General features: G+C 39.2%; 2 protein-coding genes and 1 long non-coding RNA gene across 3 annotated transcripts; 2 read left to right on the top strand and 1 right to left on the bottom strand.

Moving 5' to 3' along the window:
• The first annotated feature begins 308 nt into the window (after positions 1-308).
• LOC148160121 (fibroblast growth factor 19-like) lies at positions 309-6083 on the top strand. Its single transcript, XM_088004070.1, has 3 exons — positions 309-718; positions 803-906; positions 5055-6083. The coding sequence occupies exons 1-3, from the start codon at positions 508-510 to the stop codon at positions 5367-5369; spliced, it is 630 nt and encodes a 209-aa protein (XP_087860196.1). The 5' UTR covers positions 309-507; the 3' UTR covers positions 5370-6083.
• A 9755-nt stretch (positions 6084-15838) lies between these two features.
• Positions 15839-16361, top strand: LOC148160120 (uncharacterized). Its single transcript, XR_015762468.1, has 2 exons — positions 15839-15892; positions 16216-16361. It is a non-coding gene; the product is annotated as an uncharacterized LOC148160120 (long non-coding RNA).
• Positions 16362-19647: 3286 nt separating this feature from the next.
• Positions 19648-27474, bottom strand: LOC106910517 (apoptosis regulator BAX-like). Its single transcript, XM_014977169.2, has 6 exons — positions 27229-27474; positions 25109-25157; positions 24306-24467; positions 22890-23022; positions 21907-22011; positions 19648-21824 (listed from the first exon to the last, which is right to left on the bottom strand). Exons 1-6 carry the CDS (start codon positions 27296-27298, stop codon positions 21729-21731), a joined length of 615 nt encoding a protein of 204 aa, XP_014832655.2. The 5' UTR covers positions 27299-27474; the 3' UTR covers positions 19648-21728.
• Between the last annotated feature and the right edge of the window lie 520 nt (positions 27475-27994).

The following is a 27994-nucleotide window of genomic DNA, read 5'->3' as shown; positions in this document are numbered from 1 at the left end:
CAGAAAGAGTGTTGTGTGTCTGGACTGTATGTTAAAAACTCAAAATTGCATCTTTTTGTTTATTTATTCTATGAACTTGATCTGAAATATTCAAAATAAAATAAAATATTTTTTTAACAATAAAAAGTGTGGGTAAAATTGAAAACTTATGTCAGTTGCAAAAATGTACTTTTAAAAATTTACGTGTAGAAGATGAAGTGTGTTGAACATGTAGTTAACTGTATTTTATAATGTGTTTACCTTTTTCTAAAAGTTTGTGAATGAGTTCTGAGGTGAGACAGGTTGGCTTTGGGGCTGGTCGGGGGCCGAGCCAGAGCTCACATTCAGTTGGATGACGTGCAGGGGTGTGTTGTGGACTGCTTCTGAGAACTGCCTTTGGGAAAGAGGGTTATCAGGAGCTGATAAGAACTCCATTTAAAAGGGTTGCGTTAGGATGAAACTGATAAACTACTCCACTACCAGCTGAGGAAAGCAGAGGCCCAGGACTGTGCGGGAATTTGACAAACCATGCTGTTGTTTATGTTCATTCTATGCATTCCTGGTGAACTTTTTACTCTGGGAGTATTTTGCATGCCAATGATGGACCAGGGGCCACATGTCACCCATGGTTGGGGCCAGGTGATCCGGCTCCGGCATCTGTATGCAGCCAAACCAGGACTGCACCTACTGATCAGTGAGGATGGACAAATCCACGGTTCCGCAGATCAAACTCTTTACAGTAAGTCTAAACATTTGCACAGCTTACAGCAGCAGCCAATTACAGATTCTGAGGTTTTTGCACATGTAAACATTTGAACTGCAGGCCTGCTGGAGATCCAACCTGTTGGCCCCGGATGTGTTGTGATCAGAGGAGTGGCAACCACACGCTTCCTCTGCATGGAGAGCGACGGTAGATTGTACTCAACTGTAAGCTATTCAGTAAAAGTTATGAGTGGTCCATCTTCCATCTGTCTGTCTGTTAGGAATGAATTAAATCACTATCAACTAAATTTTAAATATAGTATTAACAAAATGAACCAAACAGATAATTCTAGATGACAGAAACAGTAAGGCAGAGATGTCAGCAGAGTTTAAAGACCCTTTTTGGTTGCATTACTTGAACTTCAGCTCTCCTATGTCACTCAAACGTCATCTATGACCCAAGTAGCAAAGTGTCCTGAAACTAACTGTTGCCCCTATCTACATTTTTCATTTGACCTTGAGTAACTGCATTTACTCAGTGGAGTTGTGACTGACTCAACTCAGCCCTCGACCCAGCGGCTCTTTCTTTACAAATTCTGCCACCAATGAGCATCACGACTCTTAAAGTCCCCTCTGATGAAGTGCTTTGTAACATCTGTGCTATATATGGTAACTACCATGACCCAGGCTCACATTGAGACCATCTTGGTTGAAAATGTGCCATAGGTGTCCAAGGTAACTCTTGCCATGGAAACCCAGAAAGGAAAGAGGGAAAATATTTTTGAAGATCTATTTTCTAAGTCTAGTCAAATTTTCCTTTTTTCTCCAACTTAAAAGTCTGTGCAACAGGGTCCTGTGGTGGTGCACGTTGTGCTTTTGCTCTTGTCATGGTAGTCCCAGGTTCGATTCCTAACCTGGCAACATTTGCCACATGTCTTCACCATCTCTCTCATTACCCTCTTTCCTGTTTGACTACCTTCAAATAAAGGCCACTAGAGACAACTAAACCTTAAAAAAAAGTCTGTGCAAGAAAAGAAACATCTTTAGAATATTTTAATGGGTTTTTTTTCTCCATGTGGAACATATTTTTTCTGTTGCGGAGGATAAAAAATTGCAGTGTGCAAAGTTTTACTAATTGTGTTTTTCAATGAAGTATTTCTGACAATAAAAATATATTTTCTTTCATTTCTAAAGCAAAAAAATCCTTTTTTTTCACTTAAAGCCTCAATAGCATTTGGGAAATGTGGTTTGTCGAAATCTTTCTATTTCTTGCTTAAGTCCTGAAGGGTAAGTGAAAAATATTTTTGGATGTATGATTTTTCAGTCTTTTTTTCCTTTCCATCCATCACACAGAAAAAATTCTGTTGTTATTTTTGCTACAGTAAAGTTTTTTTTCCTGTGTGTTGAATGAGAAGAAAAATATAGAGAAAAATGGCATGAAAATAAATAAATAAAAGACCTAGACATTTTTGTTGTGTTTTGGTTGTTTGCTGTAGAAATGAAAGACATATATTTTTACAGTCAGAAAAACTTGATAAAAAAACAGAATTCATCAAATTTTGCACATTGTAATTTTTGTAATCCTTAAGAAAACAATGTTCCACAAAGAGAGAAAAGAACTTTAAAATGTTTTAATCTATTTTTTTTCTTACACATGACATTTAAAGTCACATGAAACTAAAATTTGTTTCAAATTGGAAAATGGGTCTTCTCAATTAAATTACCTTTTAGGGAGTTTAACTCAGGTACAATCTAACATATGTTTCATTTTTGAGTAATTTTTCAGTTCTGCACATTTTCTTGATTCTACTTTTACTTCTCCTGGACAAATGAAATTTGTGTTTAAATCTATTTAATAAAACTTTCCATTGCTTACTTGTTTTTCACCACATTATGACAAGAAACATTCAAAACACAGCTGATCAAGTCAGATACAGTAGCAAATTGCCCGATATATTTAAGCTTTCTAAATCTCCCAATTGTACTTTACAAAGTACAATCCAACCATAAGCAGCAAAATTTTAACCAATATGGCCAGTTTAAATTTTTACTAGATATATGAAGTAGTAGTTGGCCCATGGTCACCCCTCAGGTGACCATGGGCCATCAGTAGACTGATTCCTGTCTACTATGCAGTTGATGTTGTGTTTCAGGTGCACAGGCTAGAATATTTGTGTCATGAAATCCTGACTGCCTAAATCCCTCTGAAGTATCCAAATGTTTACTGCCTTTCACAGCAGCATCACCAGTTCTCATATAAAGTTTGCTTCAATTGGTTTTATTGTTATTTTTTTACTTTGAGGCTTTTACAGTCTACAGCAGGAGTGCACAAAGTCGGTCTTCGAGGGCCGGCATCCTGCATGTTTTAGTTTTCTCCCTGGTTCTACACACCTGCATCAAATGATGGCTCATTAGAAGGCCTAAGCAGAACACTGACTTGCTGAGGAGATTGTTACTACCACTAGGGAGAGAACTAAAACATGCAGGATGCCAGCCCTTGAGGACCGACTTTGGACACCCCTGGATTCAATTAAAGTTCAACAGCTGAGAGGCGGTGACTCACCTGCATGAGTGAGAGACTCAGGTGTGTTCCATTTATATATGAAACAGAGATCTTTGAAAGCACAGTTTGCTCCTCGTTTGGTACTGCAGAGCCAGTTGCTACTCAGAAAATATTGTTGAATTTACTCATTGCTGATTTTTTCCTGTGAAAATGGCCAGGCTAACTACAATTATCAGTACCAGGCAACTCCAGCCTCTCTGATGTACTCAAACAATGAAGGAACACAAGTAGAGGTTGTTTGATTATGTCTGCAAACAATATGAGAAACAAAATATTTTAATTACTGAAATTATGAATATCTTTTACACATAAACAATGTTGAATATTGTCAGTAAGGTTGTTCAGGTAGTTCTGAATTCAGTGGAAATCCCTGATTTCCTTCAAGATTTCAGCTTTTGTGTGCAAACTGTACACAGGAGAGGAACAGCTCTTACGTCACATTACGTTTTCCAACTTGCAAATTAATGACAGAAAGCTCAACTTAATATCACACCAAGATACATAATTTCACTCAAACAGTAAATTAAATATATTATGACAATGCTTTAAAGGCTGAAAATACTGCAACTTATTTTTAAAAAAATAACTTCTACACTATTTTAGCCTAAATTAAACAACTAAAACTTTGAGATATTTTATCATTCAGATATTTTTTGCAGTTTTGGTGCTGTTTAACAAAATATGTTTAATGCCATCCAAGCATCAATTCATTCTATTTTGATTGTCAATGATTTCAATAATTTTTTTTAGATACTTTTTAGTTATGTGATTCCAGTAAATAATGTCTAGTTGGAAGGCATCTAGAGTTGAGGTCTTTCATCCTCAACTTAAGAACTTAATAAATGGAAGAAATGTATAAGATTCTCAGATAATATTATGAATATGCATGAATATAACATTTGAACACCTTTTATTTCCAGTCAGTTGAAAAACATCCCCACCAAATTAGAAACCAAAAATATTTATTTTGTTTGCATACATTTAAGAAATCGATGAAGTAGGAAATAATAATAATGCGTGTGGTGTGAAATGAACTGGGAAAGGGAAGCACTGCCTTAGAACCAGTTTTTACTGATACTTTACTAATTTGTATAAAAGTGTAACTATACAGGTACAGTGTTGGAACATTGACAAATAAAGTTCCAGAGAGATATCTGCTGACCCAAGCTGTCCTCTCTCATGTTGTCAATCAGCTTTCATATTTGTAAAACACAACAGGCTACTCAGCCATTCAAACAGTCCACAGGTTCATCAACCTTTGTCCAGTACGGCGCAGGTTAGGATGTGTTTGCAAAGTAAAAAGCTTAATGAAAGGCCTTGCAGCAGCAACAACAACCTTGGCCTCTGGCTTGCTGTCTTTCGCCAAAGTCAACAACCATCGAAGAACCTAGAGGACCATATGAGTGATTTTGTTTCTGCTGTTGTTGTTTCATTTCTATAAAGGGAGCTACTGTCATAAAACAATAAATATATAAGGCCTGTAAACAGATTCTTCATAATATATTTTCATATAATACAACAAAGCCAGTGACAAATACATCTATTCAGGAAGCGTCCAATCTCTATCTTATTGTGTAACTCTTCTCAATTAAGACTAAAAGATAAAATGAATAAAAAACACAGAAATAAAAATGAAAATAAAGAAAGAAATTTAATTAGTGCAAATCAAGAAAGGTCTTTTGAAATCCCTGAATTCCAAATAAATGCACTACCTAACAGTTATTTTGTGCCAAAAAACACTACATACATTTGGATGTAAACTCAATATGTTTGAATAAGCTCACATCAGAATGTCTCTGGTCTTTTCCAGCAAACATACAGCAGAGCTGACTGCACCTTCAGAGAGCAGATCCAGGCAGACGGCTACAACGTCTACACCTCTGATGGACACGGGGTCCTCCTCAGTTTGGGAAACAACCAGCAAAGACACAGTGGCTCAGACCATGGTGTTCCAGCTCTGGCCCGCTTTCTTCCCAGGTTAAACACCCTTCAGCAGGCTGTCCCCACAGAGCCAGATGTTACTGATCTGCTTAGTCCAGACAAAGTACAAGAGACCGTGGACATGGTGGGCTCCTTTGGCAAGCTGTCTCATATAATTCACAGTCCCAGCTTCCATAAGAGATGAAGCGGCCGAACTGAAACAGCTGTGAAGGTATGTGCCCAGGGACACCCAAGCACTACCTCCTGCATGTTGTAAACTCATGGACAGACAGGAGTAGCGACTGGTCAGCACATAGAAATGTTGGTGGCGTGGCTGTCCAGCCAGAGACGCAGAGAGGCATGCTCAGTGGAGCCTGACACCTGGAGGGAGTTCAACCCTCCATCCTGCATTTACACCCACTCAACAAACATGGGAGGTGTTCTCAGTTTTCCATCCTTCCAAAAGCTTTTTCCACATGAAGAAGTATGTTTGCACTGAAACAGTGACTAAAGTGTACTGATAAACCGCTGCGTTAGTGGACGGCTGGCAAAGGGAGAGACTTGCACAACATTGATCTGATAGTTTGTTTCAGTGCTACGTGTGATAAGTTGCCCGCTGATATTAGAGAGCCAATGATATATCTGGTGGTTCTTTTGACAAACTGCTTCTATTAATTGCACAGAAGGAAAAATGCATCTTTTGGGGTTATGGTCCTTTCAAAACACCTACAGAGTTAGTAAGTTCTCCAGACAAAAGTATTGTTTTGCAATACTTGTATTTATTTAGTTATTTAAATGATGTTAGTCTTAAGTTTTAGTGTTTACCTCTATTTGTACTGGATGTGTGCACATGTCCAATAGTGAAAGTGTTTAAAGATGTTTTGAAGTAAATTGTTGAAATTAAACATTGTAAGCTGAAGAGACAGTACTTTGTGAGATTAAGAAAATCATATTTAAATAAGAATTTCTAAGCATTTTCATTATATCACATTTGATTTTAGGTTAAAACCATCAGAATTACAACTGGTTAAATACATATTGAACACAATGACAGTAAATTTATTTCTCCTTTTAAGATGAAATCCAACCCAGACGCTGACATCAACCAAAGCAATCCAGATATACAAAAAAATCAAGGCAAAGCCAAGTGTTCATCCTTCATGTGTTTATCCATAAGGGCTGAACACATGAGGGAAATTATAATTAAAAAACACACAAGAAGCTAAGAAACCAAATCTATCATTGTTACAATATTAGCTAATTTAATATTAAGAGAAGAGCAATGAAAATATTTATCTTTGCCCTTCACAAAGTTGTGATGCCACATAAAAATAACAGAGTTTTCCCTGCTGCATATCATACCAATAGCAGTGGTTACTTAATGCAAAAACAGAATCATACCAAGTATTTTTGATGGGTTTCTAGTGAAGATATTTTAGTAAACTTGAAAACAGGACTGTCTAACAAGGAGTTTGTTACAAATGGCTAATTAGCCCTAAAATAAAGGTTAATTTTATATATATATATATATATATATATATATATATATATATATATATATATATATATATATATATATATATATATATATATATATATATATATATATATATATATATATATATATATATATATATATCCTTGAAGCATTTTAGAGTTTGTCATCCATGTCCAAATAACAAACAGAAATTCCACCTCTGAAAGGTGGTGTTTCAGCTACAAGTTTAACTGCCTGTTTAACTCTTCGGCTACAAGAGTTAAACAGGCAGCACAAAATCAAGGAAACACTTTTTACTTGAGTGTAAATATTTTCAAGGTCTCTGATTATTTGTTATCTTTGAAAGTACAACCTGTTGACTCACTTAGCAGAACAAAAGGTTATTTTACAGAAAAGACAGAATAAACTTTTAATTAATTTTACTCTGGTCTGTATCCTGTAACCCTGGCTGGTAGATCATTTCCATTCAAAGATTTCAATCATTGATTCCATTTCTATTAATAAAGTGAAAATTGTGTCATATAGGAATGAATATCCCTGGAGACGTGAAAGAAGCATCTGTTGAAAGCTGAACCTAAATGTTGTGAAACTTGTCTTCACTTTTATTATCAAACCTAGAGTGTGAAGCTATAATTATCACTCAACAATAAAACACTCACGAGAAACACAAAACCGATTGTATGCCTTATGAACTGTGGAATTGGCCAGGTTCGATGGCGAGCTGAAGAATCAGGTCCAAGAGCCTAAAAGGATTTCACCTGTGGTGTCAAAAGATTTGGTTCCCCCACCAGGCTGGTGGGAGACTTCCTGCAGCCCCTGAACAAAACTGTTCAGGGGCTGCAGGGGTCAGATCAGGCTGACAAAAGTCTGATCTGACTTTTGTCAGCCTAGGAACTGCACCAAGCACTCTAACCAACTCACCTGACCCTGTTGAACCACCCCAGTTCGGGGGGGGGGTGCGGGGAGTTTATAAACTGAATGGTGTGGCTTGTTGCCAGAACTACAGAGCTAATTTATGTTTCTTTGATTTGTTTGTTTTCTTTTATTTAATATGGCCATTTGAACGTTGTTTTATCCCTTTCTTATTGTAATGTATATATGTACATAATTATTCACTGAGAATACAAGGCACTGACATCTGCAAACTTCTAGTCTGTCTACTCCTTTATGAGTCATATCTTGACTTCTGAGAACTAGCCCATTGATGACCTTGTTGGTCATGATCTATTTTCAGTTATTTAGAAATATAGTATACTGTTTACACAGATATGCTACACAGGACATGGCAAAACTAAAAAGGTTTGCAAAAAATGGAACTTAAGTTATTTAAATTGCCCATAACTTGTATTGGGAGCCATTTAAATAAATCAATGTTTATGAGAATTTTTTTATTATTGTAGGAGCCATTTATCCTTTTTTGGTGTTTATCGCCACCAGGGGGCGTATTTAATTTTGAGTTCTGAGTGTCTGATGGGGGATGGGTTATTTAAGGTCAACCATGATTCTGTTCAGGTGTTGTTAATAGGTAGAGGCAAACAGTTTTATACTGTGCTTGGTTTGGATGCATGTCAAATTTATGTGGATCTTAAGGAAAACAGTAAGACAATGGACACTGTACTGAAAATGAATGACTTTATTTTATGTCAAACGAAAGATCAGCATCTTGAATCTTAATTGAGCGCACGTAAAACCAATGCCTTTCAACAACAACCACCAGTAGCCTAAAATATAGGATTTTAGCCGCTACAATTATGTAGAACCTTATATTTTTGTAAAGGTGTAGCAGAGATTAAATTAGTGAGACTAAGCAACATTTGAATTTTAGTGTTATTTCTCAATAGTTTCCTCACTGAGAAAACACATTTGATATGCACTAGTCATTTTTGGTCCTGCAGCTTGAATGTGGTTTAAAAAGTTTTTAAACCACATTTTACATTACATTTCACTGCAACTTTGCCGACTCCCCCAAAATTGGTCCTAAGAAATTTTCCTGTTTATGCTCCCCCCCACTAATGAGATGGAATTTACGCCCTTGGTTTCAGAGGTTTGTTGGACCCCTTCATTCTCAGCTTTCTTAGAGCTGAGATCACTAGACTCTAGAAATACTCCACAAGAACTGCACTTCTAGATTGTCTTGACATCACCATCTGACCCTCACCACATAAACTCGTACTCTTGCACATCTAATCTTCCTGTTTTTAACATTGACTTTCAAGACAAAAGGTTCACTTGTTTTATATGTCAGACACCCCTTAGGTCTTATAATGAGGCAATCAGAGGAATGCACTTCATCTGTCATTAATTGCAACACTAGACCTGTAATATGAAAGACTAACACAATACAACAGGTTCCATTCATTTTAACATGGATTTATTCCCCAGAAGGCTCCCAAAACAAACATTTCTGATTTTAGTTTTAAGCATATCATTACAACACACATACAGTTGATAGTTTAGGTCTATTACTACAGATTTCGAAGTAACACAGCTACAGGGAAAACCAAACTGCATGTTTTTATAGCCTGACAAAAAAAATCACTTTCTTTAAAGAAACCTGTCAACATTTATACCATAGCTGATATTAGTAAATAAATAAATTCAATTTGTGACTACAGAAATAGTCCAGACTCAAGATTCACAGTGCATGCTATGTTTATTCATAGAATTATCTAATTATCTCATATTAGGTAGCATTCCAACCACTAAGATCACAACTGAGAAGAATGGAAAAAATGTTGCAAAGCTTCAATCTGGTTGGAAGAATACAGAAAAGTCCAAAGGAAGAAAACAGATCAGCCAACAGGTCAACCACTAGAGGGCCCAGTAAGGCATTCATCCTAGTACTGAACAAATAACATTTTCCTTCATAGTAGTAATAAAACTATTCGGTAACACTTTATTTGAAGGGGGTTGAATAAGACTGTCATGACACTGTCATAAACATGACATAACACCTGTCATGAACATCAATAACTCTTCATAAATAGTTATGACTGTTGTCATAAAGCGTCATTCGGTAAATAATGACACTTTTAATACAAAGTTGAAATTATTCAAAATGTCTTCATTATGACAACTTGTCATAAATCTAGACAAAATGTTTTCGTTATGACAACTTGTCATTAACCTCGCCAAAAATGTCTTCGTTATGACAACTTGTCATTAACCAAGAAATCATGATCTGACATAAATTTGTTATAAAAGTATTACCGATTAAACTTTAAAAATTAGCTTTATGTAGTAATATTATAAAGCTCTGGCATGTTGTTCAGTCTTAATTTTCTGAAACTACCAAATAAAAGAAACATTAAAGAAATAGTCAAATTAAATTAAAGAAAACCAAATTTCCCCATCCCCTGGCAAACAAATGGAACGGCCCGCTGAGGAGGTTTTGCCAGCCATATATGTATGTCAATTAGCTGGAGCTCTTCAGTGACCCTCCAGCAGCAGCTCCAAAGGAAACTGGTAACTCAAAACAAATAAATTAATTTGTTGCTTTTAACAAAAATATAAAGAACTGACAAATAAAGTTAACTAAATGTGTGCACTGCAAATAGTTAACTAAAAGTTCAGACTAATGAAAATAATTTTTAATAAAAATCTAAACTATTCACTAATTAATGTCTAAATTAATGTAAATGATAAACAAAATGATTACCATTCAGGTCTGTGTGACAGTAGGGTCAGCTGTCACATTCTCCCTCCCTTCAGAAGGGTCATCACACCAATGAGAGAGGTAGTCTGCAGTCACATTCAGCTTACCAGGTATGTGCTGGACTGTAAAGCAGAAGGGTTGCAGAGCAAGAGACCATCTTGTAATGCGACTATTTGTGTCCCTCATACGCTGAAGCCACTGGAGAGCTTTGTGATCTGTCTGGAGGATGAACTCTCTTCCCAGCAGATAATACTTTAGGGAGTCCAGAGCCCATTTTATGGCGAGGGCCTCCTTTTCCACTGTAGAATAATGGACTTCTCTAGGGTGTAGCTTACAACTTATGAAAGCTACAGGCTGTAAAGCCTCATCACCTTGCAGGAGGACTGCACCAATACCCCTTTCTGAGGCATCTGTTTGTAGAATAAAACTTTTGTCAAAGTCAGGACACTTCAGGACAGAACTCTGACCCAGAGCTTGTTGAATGTTATGAAATGCTGCAGTTGTCTTCTCTGTCTACTGGACATTTAGATCCAGTCATATCTGTCAAAGAGACAGCTCTGGCTGAAAAGTTTTTATGAATCTGTGACAGAAACCTGCCATCCCTAGAAATGACCTGCTTTTTGGTTTGAGGCAATGGACAGGATTCAATAGCATGAATCTTGCAAACTTGTGGCTTGAGTTCACCATTTCCAATTATGAAACCCAGGTACTCTGTCTCAGATTGTGCAAAAACACATTTTGCTGGGTTAATGGTCAAACCTGTGCCTTGGAGGAGGCCCAAAATTTCTTGTAAATGCTGAAGATGATCCTCCCATGAGTTACTATGTATGACAATGTCATCAAGATAGCCACAGGCATAGTCATCACATCCACGCAGTACCTGATCCATGAGTCTTTGGAAGGTAGCGGGTGCGCCATGCAATCCAAAGGGCAAAACTGTAAACTGGAAGAGTCCCCAAGGGGTCCGAAAGGCCGTCAACTCCCTGGACTCCTTAGAAAGGGGTACTTGCCAGTAACCTTTGCACAAGTCGATAGTTGTTAGGTACTATTAGAAGCTTTGCCCAATCTATTGACCATGTCATCGATGCGAGGAGTAGGGTAGGAGTCGAACTTTGACAGAATTAAGGTACCTGAAGTCTATACAGAAGCTCATCGTTCCATCTTTCTTCGGCACCAAGACGACAGGATTACACCACTCACTTTTTGAAGATTCAATAATCCCAAGGGACTGCATCAATTCCATCTCTCTCTTCAGGGCGCTGAGAAGGCGTTCTGGAATCCTGTAGCTCAGACGTTTAACTTTAGCATCACTTTTCAACACAATCTCGTGTTCAAGAATGTCTGTACGACCTGGATATTCTTTAAATATCTGAGGATCTAATCTGAAGTTGTTGTTCACTTGACAGATGTTTCAGGTCAAGCTCCATGGGTGTTGATGAGGGCAGGAACTGATCATCAACTGCTTCCTCCTCTTCCACAGCTCCAATCAGCATGACTTCTGCCCCCGTTTTAGGTCGCTCTGTCCACTCCTTAAGGAGGTTCACATGCAGCACTTTGGTGGAATGTGGTCATCCCACTTTAACAACTTGGTAGGTGGTAGGTCCAAGCTGTTTTGCTACCTCAAATGGCCCCTGCCACTTGGCCAAAAGCTTGCTCTCACTGAGTGGTAGCATAACCAGAACCTTCTGGCCTGGAACAAAGGTCCTCTGCCGGGCTGACTTGTTGTACCAAGCCTTCTGGTACTTTTGGGCTTCTGCCATGTGCTGCTGGGCCAAAGCTGTCATCTTTTGTAGCCTCTCCCTCATCTGCATAACATAGGAAATAACATTAACAGGCTCTTCCCTCCCCTCTTCTCCAGCTCAGGTCGCCTTTAGTAGCGCCAGAGGTCCCCTCACCTCATGACCATATAAAAGTTCAAAAGGAGAGAACCCGGTGGAGGCCTGTGGTACTTCCCTGTAGCGAAGAGGAGATAAGGAAACCATTGATCCCAATCGGAGCCAGTTTCATCCACAAACTTACGCAGCATCTGCTTGAGCGTTTGGTTGAATCTCTCCGTGAGCCCGTCTGTCTGTGGATAAGGGGTAGTTTGAGTACCCTTAATCCCCAGCAGCTGATATACCTGCTTTAGGAGAGTAGACATGAAGTTAGTGCCTTGATCTGACACAATTTCACAGGGAAATTCAACCTTTGAAAAAAAAAAATGCACCAAGGAGAAAGCCACAGCTCTTGCTTTAATTGTCTTTAATGGAAACACTTCTGGGTACTTGGTTGCATAGTCTGTTATCACCAGCATATATCTGTGTCCAGATTTGCTTCTTTCAAGTGGACCCACAATGTCCATACCCAAGCGCTCAAAAGGTGTGTCAATTAGGGGAAGAGGTTGCAGTGGAGCTCTAGAAGGGAACTTATTAGAGGTTAATTGGCACTGAGGGCAGGTCCTACAGAGCTGTGCAACATCAGTCCGTAATCCAGGCCAGTAGAAATGGCGCTTGATGCGAGCCAAGGTCTTGTGGCTCCAGGTGGCCAGCCCAGGGAATTGAGTGGCCCAAAATAAGCACCATCTCTCTTGCTTCCTTAGGGATCACAAGTTGCTTAAATGCCCCCTGTTGGCAGTAAAGGATATTTTTCTGTAGAACAAACTCTTCAGCACCATCTCTGTGGTCACCTTTCTGAGGTTCTTTGGCTTTCAGGAAAAGAGCAGCCAGACTAGAGTCATCACGCTGGATTTGAGCCATATTTAAAGGCACCTTAAAACTCTGTGGCAGATCCTGAACCCTTTCTGTAGATGTAACAGGTGTATGCAGAAACTTTTCCTGTCTCTTTTGTCGACATGATTTTCTAGATTTTCCAGGCTGCACGTCTAAGTCTGCATCATAAAAAGGCAGCACACTCAGAGTTAGAGGAGACTCCTCTGGCTGTTTTGCTTGAGAACGAGTCACTACATTGCAGTTCTGTGGTTTATGTAGCAAATCAAACAAAACGGGTAAATCACTACCTACTACTACTGGAAAAGGAAGATTTTCTGCAACACCAACATTCAGTAGGTATAGTTGTCCTTGCACTTCAATATAAATATCCGCTGTGGGGTATGGCCTTTCATCACCATGCACACATCAGATAGGGATTGTGTCAGATGCACAAATTATATTAGATGGAATCAGCTCTCTTTCAACAAGAGTCTGAACACTCCCGGTATCAATTAAGGCCTTCACACTTTTCCCATTAACTTTAACATCACTCAGTTTCACCGACTGTCCAACACTGATGCAATTGTCACTTTTAAGTGGGACAACACACAGCTGAATGAGTTTGGGAGGGTTTTTTGGACAGATGGGTTTTGTATGGCCTTCCTGACCACACAAATAACAAACGGGCACTTTATTATATTGCTTACTGACTGATTTTCCCTTAGGAAGGCCTTACCCACAGCAGATACACCCTTTTGGTGGTGTTGTACAGGTGCAGCTCTGCGTGTGTCTTTAGCTGCCTTCCAAGAGGAGTAACTCCATGGTTGTCCTTTCCGTCTTGCAGCCACAAACACCTCAGTCAGTGAAGCAGCTTTGGAAGCTGTTGGAGGATCATGTTCCCGGACCCAAACCTGAAGCTCAAGAGACAGCATATGGAGATATTGCTCCAAAACAATAGCTTCACCAATGGTTTTCACCGTTTTACCTCTAGGTTGGATCCATTTTTCATACAACTCTTTTAACCTTACATACAGCTCCTTGGGAGTTTCTCCAGGCTCCACTTCTGTAGAACGAAATCTCTGGCGATAGGTTTCTGGATTAACCTGTTGGTCTCAGGTTTTCATTCACAATACAGGGGTGTCAAACTCCAGTCCTCAAGGGCCGCTGTCCTGCAGTGTTTAGATGTGCCACAGGTAAAAAACAGTGGAATGAAATGGCTTAATTACCTCCTCCCTGTGTAGATCGGTTCTCCTGAGCCTTGCTAATGACCTAATTATTCTTTTCAGGTGTGGTGCAGCAGAGGCACATCTAAAAGTTGCAGGACAGCGGCCCTTGAGGACTGGAGTTTGACACCTCTGTCACTAGAGGACCCAAACTTGGGTCCTCTAGTGACAGACAGGTTAATGTCATATTTCTTAAGAATTGCCTCTTTAACAGATGTATAATCATCCACTTCATCAATGTCCATATGCACATAAGCACTTCTGGCTTTTCCAGTGAGCAATGGAACCAGACGGAAGACCCAGTCATTCTCTGGCCAGTTACATGAAACTGCAATCCTCTCAAAAGTAATTAAAAAATGTTCAATATCATCAGTTTCTGTTAATTTTTCTGATTTAGGCTCCAAGAAGGAACGAAACTGACCTGAAGTGGAGATGACTTTGCAGCAGATGTTTATCCTGTGGTTCTTGTTCATCTGAATCAGAGTTTTCCAGCTTAGCAGGTTCAGGTGTTGGAGAAGTTTGGGCCTGCACTTCTGATTGCAAAAGACTAAATTGGTGCTGGAGAGACCTGAACCGTTGATCTTGGCGAGCTGCTTCCTCTCTCATTGTTCTATTCTGTTCCTCCTGCTGGCTCATGTGGGCACGAAGAATACTGACAAGATCTGTATATGTTGGTTCTTTCACCTCTTCACCCTCAGTGCCTACATGTCCTCCAGATGCTCCTGCTTCAGTGCAATCAGCCTGCTCATCCAGGTCTGCTGTTCCTTGAGACTCCACCAAATTGCCTCGTTTACTCCTTCCTCCACGCTGCATGTTTCAATCAGGGTTGGTAATGGGGAGGGGGGAAAAAAACTTTGTACTCCTGGCTGGTAAGATCCCACTTCTGACACCAACTGTGAGGGTTCTCACATTAACCAGCCAGAGAGATGCTGAATGGAATTCAAAAAATAATCTTAATTTATTACAAAAAAGTTCAAAAATAATCAAACAATGAAGAATTGGGCCCAAAACTGAGGTCAACATAACAAACTACAACTCAGGTGGTAACACAAAGAACTCAAGCACAAAACTGACCTAACAAGACATGAGGGGAACTTAAATAGTGGCTGATCAGACCACTGCTGACACACAAGGGGTACATACAAAAACTTAAACAAATACAATACCAAATCTTTAAATTAAACAAACATTAGACTGAAACTACTAAATAGAAGAAACATTAAAGAAATAGTCAAATTAAATTAAAGAAAACCAAATTTCCCTGTCCCCTGGCAAACAAATGGAACGGCCCGCTGAGGAGGTTTTGCCAGCCATATATGGATGTCAATTAGCTGGAGTTTTTCTGTGACCCTCCAGCAGCAGCTCCAAAGGAAACTGGTAACTCAAAACAAATAAATTAATTTGTTGCTTTTAACAAAAATATAAAGAACTGACAAATAAGTTAACTAAATGTGTGCACTGCAAATAGTTAACTAAAAGGTCAGACTAATGAAAATAATTTTTAATAAAAATCTAAACTATTCACTAATTAATGTCTAAATTAATGTAAAGGATAAACAAACAAAATGATTACCATTCAGGTCTGTGTGACAGTAGGGTCAGCTGTCACACGGCCAGACCTCCTGTTTAAAAAGAAGCCGAAGTTTGATACCTAATACATATGAGGTATATGTATTAGGTATGTATTTACATTTTCTTTGAGAAAATAACATTGACTATGTTCTCTTTCTCTGTAATGTTAACTATAAGCCATTCAAGCCAATCCTACCTTGCTGTAAGTTAATGTTAGCTAAAATTATTAAACACAATTACTGTAACGTTAGCCCTTAATATTAAATATATTTTAAAGACAGGCAAATTGTTTTTTCCCCCTCCAATTTTAACCTAGAAAATTAAAAGCTAATATATTAGTCAAAGTTATCCTTCATGTGCATTATTTAGCGACTTGGCTGATGTGACACAGTGCTTGTGTTCTTTGCTTTGGCAAGTTTAGCCACATGAAGACCCAGGCTAGCCTAAGGACACATGGTGGGGAGGACAAAGTTGGCTAATGAAGTCATGCTACGAGTGTGGAGGATGAAAATAAGGACCAGCCACCAGAGAAAGAAGTTCCTATTTGACCAAAGAGAAAGAAGCAGATGAAATATTCCCTAAGAAAATTAGGTAAGTCGTTTTTGTGTTAATATTTTCACCATGTGAAGTGGGGTGGGACAGCCAGGTAAGTGGGAAATGGGGAGCAGGAATCAGCATTCACCAGCTGAGTTCGGTTACGTTTTAGGCAACTAAAACTGATGTTAAATCTATTTATTTATTAATAAGCTTTTTGCAAACAACCCTTAAGTTAGAATATCTGGTTAGAAATAATTTAGAATGCTCATTAAGTAAAAAGATGCATTCATGTGCCTAAAACTATATGTTAAATGATGCATTCGAATAACAGTGACAGTCTGTCTGAACTTCTGCCAGACAAATATTTGATCAGAATAATTTTGTTCAGCTTATTATTCCACTTGTATTAAGAAATAATTGTATTGCACTTTATAACAACCAGTCATGTTAAATAGGCATTTGTCTGCCAGTCTACCATTCTGACAGTGTGCAGCAAGGGACATTTTTGAAATGGTATTTAAATAAATGCTGAAATATGATGACGTTGTTTTTTGTTTTTGTTCTTTTTTTAAGTGACCACAATGAATTGAGTCATCACCGAGTATGAGAATGTCCAGAAGAGATTCACCAAGTTTGAATTCATGAAAAGGCTTTCGCCATGATTAACTATTGCAAGAACAGCTGTAATTTCTGAGCATTTCTGGACACCTTCAAAGAGCTGCTGCCAGGAAATGAAGACAAGAAGAAGATCTCCTGTTTTCAGAGCATTACAGGAAGACTATTATGAAGGAGATGGCTGACATAATCAAAGCAAAAAATGTTACTGTTGAAAGAACCTATTTTCTTAAGTTAAAGAATAAGTAATTCTGTTTTAGTTTTTCAATCAGTATTTCAGAGTAACAATATACTGACCAGACGTTAAACCCTCTGTTATCTTAGAACAAGTTATCTTTTGTTTTATTCCAATGTACAAAGGGTTTGTTCTACAGTTATGATGGTAGTTATAAGTAGTCCAGTGTGTTTCACTTCATTTGAGGTAACACTTAATATCAATAACTCTGTTAGCATTGCATTTGACACTGTAATACTAAATTACATCTTTATAATTGTTGCTACTAGTTTCACTTTACTTGAGGTAAAAGTTAATATTAATGACACTGTAATGACACTTAATGACTTTGTCATAACTGTTGTAACTTGTTTCACTTTACTTGAGGTAATAGTTAATATTAATGACATTGTAATGACACTTATTGACGTCTTCATAACTGTTATTTATTTCACTTTACTTGAGGTAACAGTTAATATTAAAGACACTGTAATAACACTTAATGACATATTCATAACTGGTGCTACTTGTTCCACTTTAGTTGATGTAAAAGAAATTGTTAATGAGTCTGTTATTAAATCATTTGACCGTGTAATAAAGCTTAGTGAAATCTTTATTGCTTGTCCTACTTGTTTTGCTTTATTTCAGGGAGTGGAAATATTAATCATTGTTTTGTTAAAGCTTTTGCTAGTGTAATAATTAAATCACTATGACTACTATTATTACAAATTTATGTTAGATCATGATTTTCTTGGTTAATGACAAATTGTCATAACGAAGACATTTTGTCTAGAATAATGTCAAGTTGTCATAACGAAGACATTTTGAATAATGTCAACTTTGTACTAAAAGTGTCATTATTTACCGAATGACGCTTTATGACAACAGTCATAACTATTCATGAAGACTTATTGATGTTCATGACAGGTGGTATGTCATGTTTATGACAGTGTCATGACAGTCTTACTCAACCCCCTTCAAATAAAGTGTTACCGACTATTCATTACACCTTTACCCCCTATGTACTTAAATACACATATAAATATATTAAACTTGCCAACAGTGAAACATTCAGGAGTGAAATCTGACTGGATGCCAGTGAGCCACATGCAGAGCAGCAGCAGGTAGGAATGGATCTGTGGCTTCATGGGAGAAACAACAGCTACATGTTGTAAAGCAGTCAGTCTGGACCAGGGGTCTCCAGGCCTCGAGGGTCAATGTCTCTGAGTCAAATGATGAGGTCATCAGCAGGACCCTGGAGAACTTAACTATATACTGAGGAGGCATTTCAATATATTGATTCAGATGTTGGACCAGGGACACATCTAAAAGATGAGGACACTAACCCTCAAAGCCTGGGTTTGAGGTGCTCTGGTCTTAATGACATCTAAATGTCTGAAGGTGACTGCAGCTCACCAGGCCACATCAAGCAGCAGCCTTCCATGTTGGCAAAAGGCCCTCAATGAATGGATGCCTTTATATGATCACATCACTTTGTAGCTGATACATTTGCACACCCCACTGCCTGACCCCATGCAAGCCACAATGTGACCCCTTCAGTATTCCAGACCCAACTTGTGCAGTCTAGCACTGAGGACGTCCTCCAGGGCTGCCAACCTTCGGACAATTAGATGGAACACTGTCGCCCCCTGGTGGAGGTCTGGGGACAGGCCATTCTAGCAAATCAAATCATTTATGCATCACTGGTCTGCATGTGGGTTTGCACTGGTGCAGAAATGAAAAAATAAAAGAAAAAGGTGTGTTTGTTACTGTGTTTCTGTTGAAGAAATACGGTAGAATAAAGCTAAGAAAGTGTTTTGTGTAAAATAGCAATATAACACTAATGTAAACCCAAATAGTCATCTGCTGATTTCATTTTTTGGCTACATGCTTTATGTCATGCTGGTGGCCTCTCAGGATTCAGATTATTCTCTGGACTGATTGCACTTTTCTGGCCAATCACCGATCTTTTAAAAAGCCTAACCTGCCAATTCTTATTTCAGCCGATCCCAATGTTTGTCTGAATTGCTGCTAAATACAGCAAGAAAGATGCTGATTTAACTGTAAATGTGCAGACAGGGCAGGTCTTTCAGTCAAACCTTTCTCACAGGAGAACTGATGACAGTGGTTGATTTTTAGACCTTTGTTGAGGTAGATAAGATCAGTGGATAAAATCAGCATTCACATGTAAAAATTGGCCAATCACTGATCTCCCAAAATTAAGGAAATCAGCACTGATAAATCAGTGCACCCCTAATTCCAGTGCAAAGTGAGACAAATGGAAAAAGAGAAAGACTTTGCTGTGATATTGAGCAACTAAACTGTGGACTGTTGGCACCAAGATGCTAAGCTCGGAGGCCTCGCTTGTATCAATGGTTCTGGGGGTTTGGAGACCGCCTGGTGCTGATTTGTTGCTGGGAAATAATATTAGCTAAAGCCTGGACGGCCTTGCTGATTCCAAGGACTGTTTGCACAGCCAGGACTGATTTGAGTTATTTTATTGATTTTTTTATTGATATTTCCAACAAATTTAAATCCTTGAATTTTGTTTTTAATACATCACAAATGTTGCATTGTCTTTAATTGCATAGCAAACAGGACCACACCTACCCGGTGCCAAATCTGGTCAACCCAATTTTAAAATTTTACAATTTTATTAAATCAATTGACTCCAATTCAGTTGTTTTTTCCAACTGAATCCAAAACAATTTGTATGCTGCACTTCTTCCATTTTGTTTTAGGGTTTTTTAAAGATGAATACTTGATGATTTTGGCCCATGTGACAAAGATTTGTCACATGGGGCAAAATCATTGCACACTGGTGTGAGAAACACCAGTGTGTTATCTAAACAGTTCACAGAGATAGGATGGAAATCCAGATACAAAAAAGCATCAAATAAAACATCCTTATGGTATTTGATAAGACCTGTTTATGACTTCATGTGACATTTCTTGTGCAAGACTTTGTTGAACCAACTTTTCATTTTTGTAAAAATCATAAGAATTTTGATTTATTGTCATTTAATGTTTAAAGCCCCCAAACGTTTTACTAATTTCTCCACTGTTTTTTTCAATGAAGATAAACATAAAAAAAATTAAAATGATTAGATCCAGTTACTGTGTGCCGTCTAGTGATACAAATCATGCTCCTTTATTAACCTTTTTACATTTTCCAGACAGTTGAGTTTTTTCATTGGGGGCAGGATAACAAGTTTTTTTTTTATCTTGTGAGTTTATTTTTATTAATTTATGCAGCCCGTTGAGCTGCTTTTAGTATGAAGGGTGCTTTATTGATTGATTGGTTGGTTGATTGATTCTGTCAGGGACCAGGCAGTACAAAACGCAGAACACAGGTTCTGCGTTTTGAAACGCAGGTGAAATGTGGATCTCACCCTGTGTGGCTTGCCATCACAGATTCTATGACTAGTGTCCTATGACAAATGTTTTTCAATAATATTTTGCTTGTGGGGCTGTGACTGCTGATACAGTTACCTAAGAAAGAAATAACAAATAGGTTGTATCATTCTTACAATAGGACAATTAAATATTGTGATAAAACTTGAAATCCATAAGGCCCAGCCTACACCGTTGGAATCCAAAGGTTGTTCAATAAAGTTAACATCATCCAGGTTTATGCAACATGCTTGCTGCAGCCCTTTAGGGTCCTCTTGTCATAAAGCCTGGTATTTTCAAAGGGTTTTGTGGTAACTTGGCAGGTTAAGGTTCCAGTGAGGCAGTTAGCAGGAATCCTCCAATTACTGAACATTATTTCTGCTGCAGGCTGCAGTTAAAACTAAAATCAGCACATGAGCTCAGATCCTGTTCTTCCAGAAACAGGATCTGAGCTGGTGAAATGATCTGGACGCGTTTGCCATTCAACACTCAGATCAACTCCTGCATTAAATCTTTAGGATCTTGTCTACAACAAAAAACATGTCTGGAGTGTCAGCAGCAGACAGATCTGCAGAGGACCTGGGACAGCTTTGGCTCAAACCCAAACCTTACATGGGTTCTGTTCATGAATAAAACATCTTCATTAAAAAAAGATCATTAAAAAAGATCCCTGAGATTTTCAGCACTAATCTTTGGTGTTTCTTCCAGCTCCTGACAGAACAAACTGAGCAGCAGGTAAAGCGCCCCACTGCACCGGCAGAGAGCCTCTGGCTGTAGGCGATGTGTCATCCCTACCGCTCACAGTCAGAGCTAGCTAGCATCGCTCTTTCCTGCCACTTACAGGTTGCTTTGAGTCTTCTAAGAACCAACCCTTATCTGACTCAGAGCTCAGAGTCCATTCAGTGATAACTAACATCACAGCTGACAGGTTCAGCTGCCTCCAGCATTGCAGCTGTAAAACCTGTTGGTGTAGCTCCAAAGAATTGCTGGTGAAGGAAAACAGAAGAGAGTGATGCTGACAAGGAAAGTTCGTTTTAGTCGCAGAGACCGGAAGCAGGAGAGAATTGTTCTCAGTTTAAAGCAGCTGGCCTCCTATTGGCTGCTGGATAAGAATGATTGTAAAAGCCCCAGGAAGTGTCCTCATCAGTGTCCTTCAGAGAGCTGGAGGACTCAGTGTTTCATTCTGTAGTAAACAAATGTTGCTACTACAACAATTGAAGCAACTATGGCTGCGTTCCTCCATGGAAAGCTTTGGATGACACCAACCTGGAAGCATCAGAAGGAAGCAGGTTAAAGGCTCTGGCCTATTAAAGCAACGCTGATGATGTCAGAGGCAGCAGCCACTCACCCATCCCCCCTGCTGCACCAGCCAGGGGTACAGCAACTCCCTGATGACCTGCAGGACCCAGCTGATCACCATCCTGACGTTCTCCAGATGGTTGGTGGTGAGGGCCTGGAAAAGAAACAGCTGAATGGGTCAGAGCAGGCTTTGTGTTTCTGTCTGACCTATACAACAAATACAGTGTTGGGAGTTTTGTTATGAATGAGACTTGGCTTTAAATTCCTGTAATATTTATAACTGGTTTTCCCACCCTGAGAGCGTCTTGCTGGAGGGTTCACATCTCAGGAGCGGCTGACAAAACAGCAACTAAACAAAAGCTAAATAACAATGGGAACACTCTTATCCTTTTTGTGCAACATGGGGATGACAAAATACAGACAAATATTCTTTCTGAATCGTTAATTGACATCTCTGCTGCTAACCGCTGCCTCCTTGTGGAGAATATGAACTAAACTACTGTATTCATGTGTCCCGATGTGAACATTTAACCAAGATTGAGATCTGTTATTAATGTTGCTGTTTTGGCTGTTAACTGATATTGTATACATTTATTTCACTATCCTTTTGACACCTTGAAAAAAAAAATATAACCACACCACTGACTTCACCACTGCTGCAATGCTTTAGCTAAACTCTCACAATCCTTTGCTGCATCACTGTCACATGGCCATCCTCTTCTTCTCACCTCCAGAAACCCACAGCAACCAGAAAAAAATGAATATCAGTTGTTAATATCAGTCCAGTTTTATCTATCGAACTGACTGACATGTTAAAAACGACTGACGTTAGCCGATATCTGTTAGTCCAGCAATATCCTGCATCCTAGTAATTTTTGGAATAGCTTCACTTATATATCCTAAATATATTATCTAACAAATCTCCCCTATCATGGGCCTTTAATCAGACTTTTCCCTGAATTCTGAGAAAATCTCAGTCAGATTGTGTTAGCCATTAATCAGACACAGAAATGAATGGACTAGATCAGTTACCCTGTATATGAGTCTGTAAGCCAGATGAAAGAGCGCCACCACCCGGCCCCAGTTAATGCCATCAATAAAGATGCTCCTGGCCACCATCATGAAGACTTCCTTCGCACAGTTTCCCTGAACCTGGTTGATCAGTCTAGAAGGGGGAAAAATTCAGAGAAAAACAGGATTATTAGGTATGGCAAACAGCACAGAACAATCTGCACACTGAAATACACACACACACACACACGTTTGCGTGGCTATCTTTGTGGGGACTTTCCATTTACTTCCATTCATTTCTACAGCCTAAACCTTACCTTTACCCTTTTCCTAACCCTTACCATCACATACCTAACCCATACTCTAACGAAAACTCAATTCACACCTTAGTCCTAACTCTAACCCCTGACCCAAAAACAGGGTTTCCCCTTGTGGGGACCAGGCTTCGGTCCCCACAAGGAGCAATTGTAGTATGTGTCAGGAAAATCATCCCCACAAGGTATTGCAAACAAACGCACAAGCACGCACACACACATGCACACGCGTGCGTGCGCACACGCACACACACAAAATCATCCGTCAATGCAGGGCAAGATTGCAGGAAAAATCTGAACATAGTACAATAACCAGGGAATCAACCTTGCATCATTTTATTTAATCTAAAAACGTAAGTGTACGTTTTCCACCTTCTTTTTATATGTCTTAAGGGAATTAGAAACGCTTTGGAAAAAAATTCTGACTTAAAGAATAATAATTCAGGCATGAAATGTGGATGTAGGCACAGCTGCCCTGGGGCAGAAGCACAGAAGGAACACAGTCATACAATCAGCGCCACCAGCAGGCATAGCGTGTGAAGTGTCTTGCCCTCGGACACAATGCCGGAGGCGGGTAGAGTGGGGGTTCGAAAAGGCAACTTTCCTAGTGGCCACTGCCACTGGCAGCATCAATTCTCATTGAAATGCCTCTATATACTTTAAGAAACAAAAAGTAGATTCAACACAGTTCTACAGATAGGTTCAAAGTCAGCTATGTTCATTTAGATTTCATAAGAGTTAAATTTTTTTTGAGGCATGAGCAAAAAGACAACATACACTCATATTCAGTAAATTGTCCTAAGTGTTCAGATGAGATATTTGTTCTTTCTTTAGACACCTTCATTTAAAAACCATCTGATATTTAAATAGGTTTGAGTTTTGTAACACTGAAGTGTGATAAACATGCAAAAAATATAAAATAAGAAAGGGAGAAAACACTTTTTCACAGCACTGTACGCATTAGATTTAAATGTCTTTATGATTAGACTGACTTGACTAAATGTTTCTTTAGATAAATTAGATCTGCTTCGTAAAGTGCCTTTAGACATTAGTTGTTGTCAATCAGTGCTATCTATACAGATGCAATAAATTGGTTCTGTACTCAGTGCAGTGTAATGCTTACCGCTGGAACTCTACATTTCTGTTCAGTTCGTCTGCTATTTTCAGCAGCTGATCCACCACTTCTTTAACTTCTGGGTCATCTTGTTCATGTGGCCTTCCTCCCAGATCCACAGAGTCGACATGGCGACCAGGATCCTCCGTGCTTATACGCTCTATCACGTACCTGGAACACATACCACTCATCAGCAAACAGGGTCAACACACAGGCTCAGGCAATTTATGCAAATAAACTGTCTATCAAATTCAAGTTGGGACTTGCTGCTTAAAACCTGAATATATTGTCGAGTTAGTGTGAATGAAGTGGATGTGGATAAAGCTGAAGAGCGAGAAAATAAAATGTAGGGTTCAATTTACATTTTAAACTAAACTCTACTCAGAGGCATCTTCGACAAACAGCCAGAGCAGGAAGAAACAAGTCAGACCAGTGAGTATTTATAGACGCCATGTTCCTGAGAGAGCCGTCATAACGTCTGCTTCTACAGCAGAAACCTCCTAAGGAACCAGATGAGTCTTCCTCCCTCTGCCGGAACCAGAACCACATCAGGCAGAAACACTAACAAATAGGAGGAAAAACATCAGGCTATCCAGCTGAAGCTTTAGATATTTATGAACTGAGGAGATAATTTGGTAACTGAGTTTGGTTCTGGTTCTGTTCTGTACATTTGTTAGCAGCCTTTTGTGACTTGGCTTCTAGAGCCAACAGTGGAAACACACCCAGAAAAAGCTTAGGAGATTAAATTTTCCTGGGAATAAAAACAAACATTCAGGAAGCCATTGTTGAAGCATGCATAGAATGAGACTCACCCTCTGAGCACCACCACGCCCTGCTCCAAGATGGGGTCGTCAAAGACATCTGAAAGAATCATGCCAATAATCATTAAAATGGAAAGAATTTAATAATTCCAGCCCTCATCACATTACATCTAGATGCTCTGGGTTTAAAGCCAAAAAAGGTGGCACAAATTATATTTGTCTGCTGAATGTTCCACAAATTAATTGTGCAGGCAAAATATGTCTGAGTGGGATAGATTAGTGAAGCCACACTGACAATATTTTGCATTAAAAACAAAATTAAAAACAAAGTGATTAAACTCCTATACCCAAAGTGACAAATTCATTTTTTCCAACAGCAATTTAGAACTCCTCAGACCTTTTGGCTTTCACGTCAATTTCTACATAGTTTCCCACAAATAACTTCATGGATCTGAAGTGTGACTCGACTTAAATATTTTGCCTATCTTCTTTGACTTTATTGCCTTTTTGGGTTGTGGATTAGAAAGAGGACACAAATTATCTGCCCGTTGGACGGCCTGTTAGGAAAAAAACATTGCTCAGAGCTGCTTAATATTGCACTTGGGGCAGATGTGGCAGAAATCTAGAATTCATATTTCATTTTTTGGCAGATTTGATCTAGACCCGGACCAGATCAGAGCCAAAGAGCCAGGTATCAGGCAGGCTCATGATCCCAGCTAAACCCTCAGGTGACTGCGGATCTGGAGCCAGATCTGAATGCTACAGGTTTTGTCTCTGCCTCTGTCTGTACATAGACACACAGAGAGAGAGACGTCAGTCACAGCTTGTCAGTTTTGGGTGCAGCTTCTGTACATGTCTGCTGGGACCAGCTGGCAGGGAGGGCCAATCGGCAATGACCCCAGGTCCCATCCTGTTCTGGTACCAGTGGTCATGGACCAGTGGTCATGGTCAACGACCAAAGCTAGGGTCTTTCCTGTGGCTGCTGCATTTCTTCTTTTGTTGAGTGTCGTCTCTTCTACCAGAACCAGGGACTTAAAATGTTCAACAACCGGATAAAGAAGACTGGTTCAGTTCTGAAGAAGACTGTGGAACCTCAGAAATGATGGTGCAAAGAACAATTAATTCTTCATAAAAATCAAGAACATTATGGACACCCCCCCCCCCCCCCCCCGAGTATCCTCTTCATAAACTGGTTGACAACAAGAGTGCCACTGCCTTCAGTCAGATGCTTCACTGTAATACAGACTGCTACAGCAAACCCTTGTTGTAGGTTCAATCTTTTCCTCCATCTTTTTTAGCCTCATTCAACTGCTTGCATGCACACGCTGCAGCTAACCTTGGCAGTCACACATAAATAGACTGAAACTTATTAGACGGGTAGGGAGGGTACAGATTGCAGAGAAGAATAAAAGGCTAAACTCACTACAATCTTTGCCTCACTTGGTTCCATCCATAAGGTGAGCTGAGTGTGGCCCAGCGCTGGATGGTGAAAGTAACTCTCTGTATCTGTTCCATTTGTATGACATGTATGGCTTGTAACATTTGATCATTTTTTGGCATTAAAGCCTGTTATCATATATAACCAAATCTCATTATTTCTCAAGGTAATTTACACTGAGGGGTTCTGGTCTTTTCCTGAAACTGGTTAACGGACCTGATGGAGCACAGAGGCAAAAATGAATGAACTCCAACACCCTTCCTGCCCACAGCCATCAGTATCTACAACTCTTTGAAAGAACTTATGAGTTACAACATTTAATTTCTCTTTGGGCTCAATAAAATAGTAGAACACATTGTTCATAATATTCCGACCCCCATATTTTTCCTATAATCTGCCCTTTTCCTCCACAAGTATCATAAGGGCGTTCAAGTCAATAATTTGCCTGTTAGTATCTATTCTTAAGCATGTCGGGTTAAAGCTCCAGAACTGCTGCCAGTGTGAATACTTTCTGTAACAACCCCGTAAAAAGCGACTCACTGAAGGCCTGAAACACTCCAGATAAGGAAGTTAAGGACAAGTTGGTTAACTAAAGCCCGAAACAAAACATAGAGAAAAAACAGACAGCTGAAGATTATTAGAGGACATTCAATCTGTGTGTTTAGTTCCGTATGAGGTTAAGTAACCTCAGGCCGCTGTCTCTCCTGGATGAATCAGACATGGCTCCACATACCTCCTCCTCCCTCAGCGCCTTGCATTTCCAGCTCGTCTTCTAGTTCCGAGTCCCCTCGGTCGTCCGCCATGACTCCAAACTCTTCTTTCGGCTCTAACTGGGTTTTAGACGCTTAGTATACAGCTTAGGACCGAACCTGGGGGGAATAATCCACTTTAGTCTGTGTAAACACACTATGTTGAATGTTTTACTTTCCCTCTTTCCACGGAAGTAATGCGGAAGCACCGGGTCAGCGGAACCACGCCTCCCTTATCCACGAACCAGTTCAGTTCGGGTGTGAGCCCGCCAGGCAAAAACCCGCTGGTCAGAGCAAACCGGTTTTAGTGTTATAATTAAACAAAGAGTTTATGAGAGCTAAAGTTATGTCTCGACTGAACAATTAATGTAGCTCGTGAGTTTCTGTTGTAAACCATTTGCAGCATTTTGTCTCAATGCCTAGGTTTCTGTAAGTAATTAGCAGAAACGACGGAAGCCCATATTTGCCACTCCGAAAAAAACATGTATCTCTTAATAATAAGATATTATCTCATAATCATGACCTAGTTATCGCACAATTATGATATATTTAATTATTATGACATAATATTTCCTGAGAGACCTTCAATTGGCTCCCTGGCATTCGAAAATGGATGAGAGTTTGACTTGATAATAAAGAAATGGAAGTTAAGATTATTGAGCTATAGTTGAGAAGTGGTTTGACAAGGGTGACATTAATTTGATTTCTAATAAACTTCTTGGCCTATGTCCTGAAAGACGTCAGTTAAAT

This window comes from Poecilia mexicana, unplaced genomic scaffold, assembly GCF_051168715.1.
Source record: "Poecilia mexicana isolate PSO_F unplaced genomic scaffold, ASM5116871v1 scaffold_3, whole genome shotgun sequence".
NCBI classification, from domain to species: domain Eukaryota; kingdom Metazoa; phylum Chordata; class Actinopteri; order Cyprinodontiformes; family Poeciliidae; genus Poecilia; species Poecilia mexicana.
The sequence above is the reverse complement of the archived record's forward strand: the minus strand, read 5'-3'. Positions and strand labels throughout refer to the sequence as shown.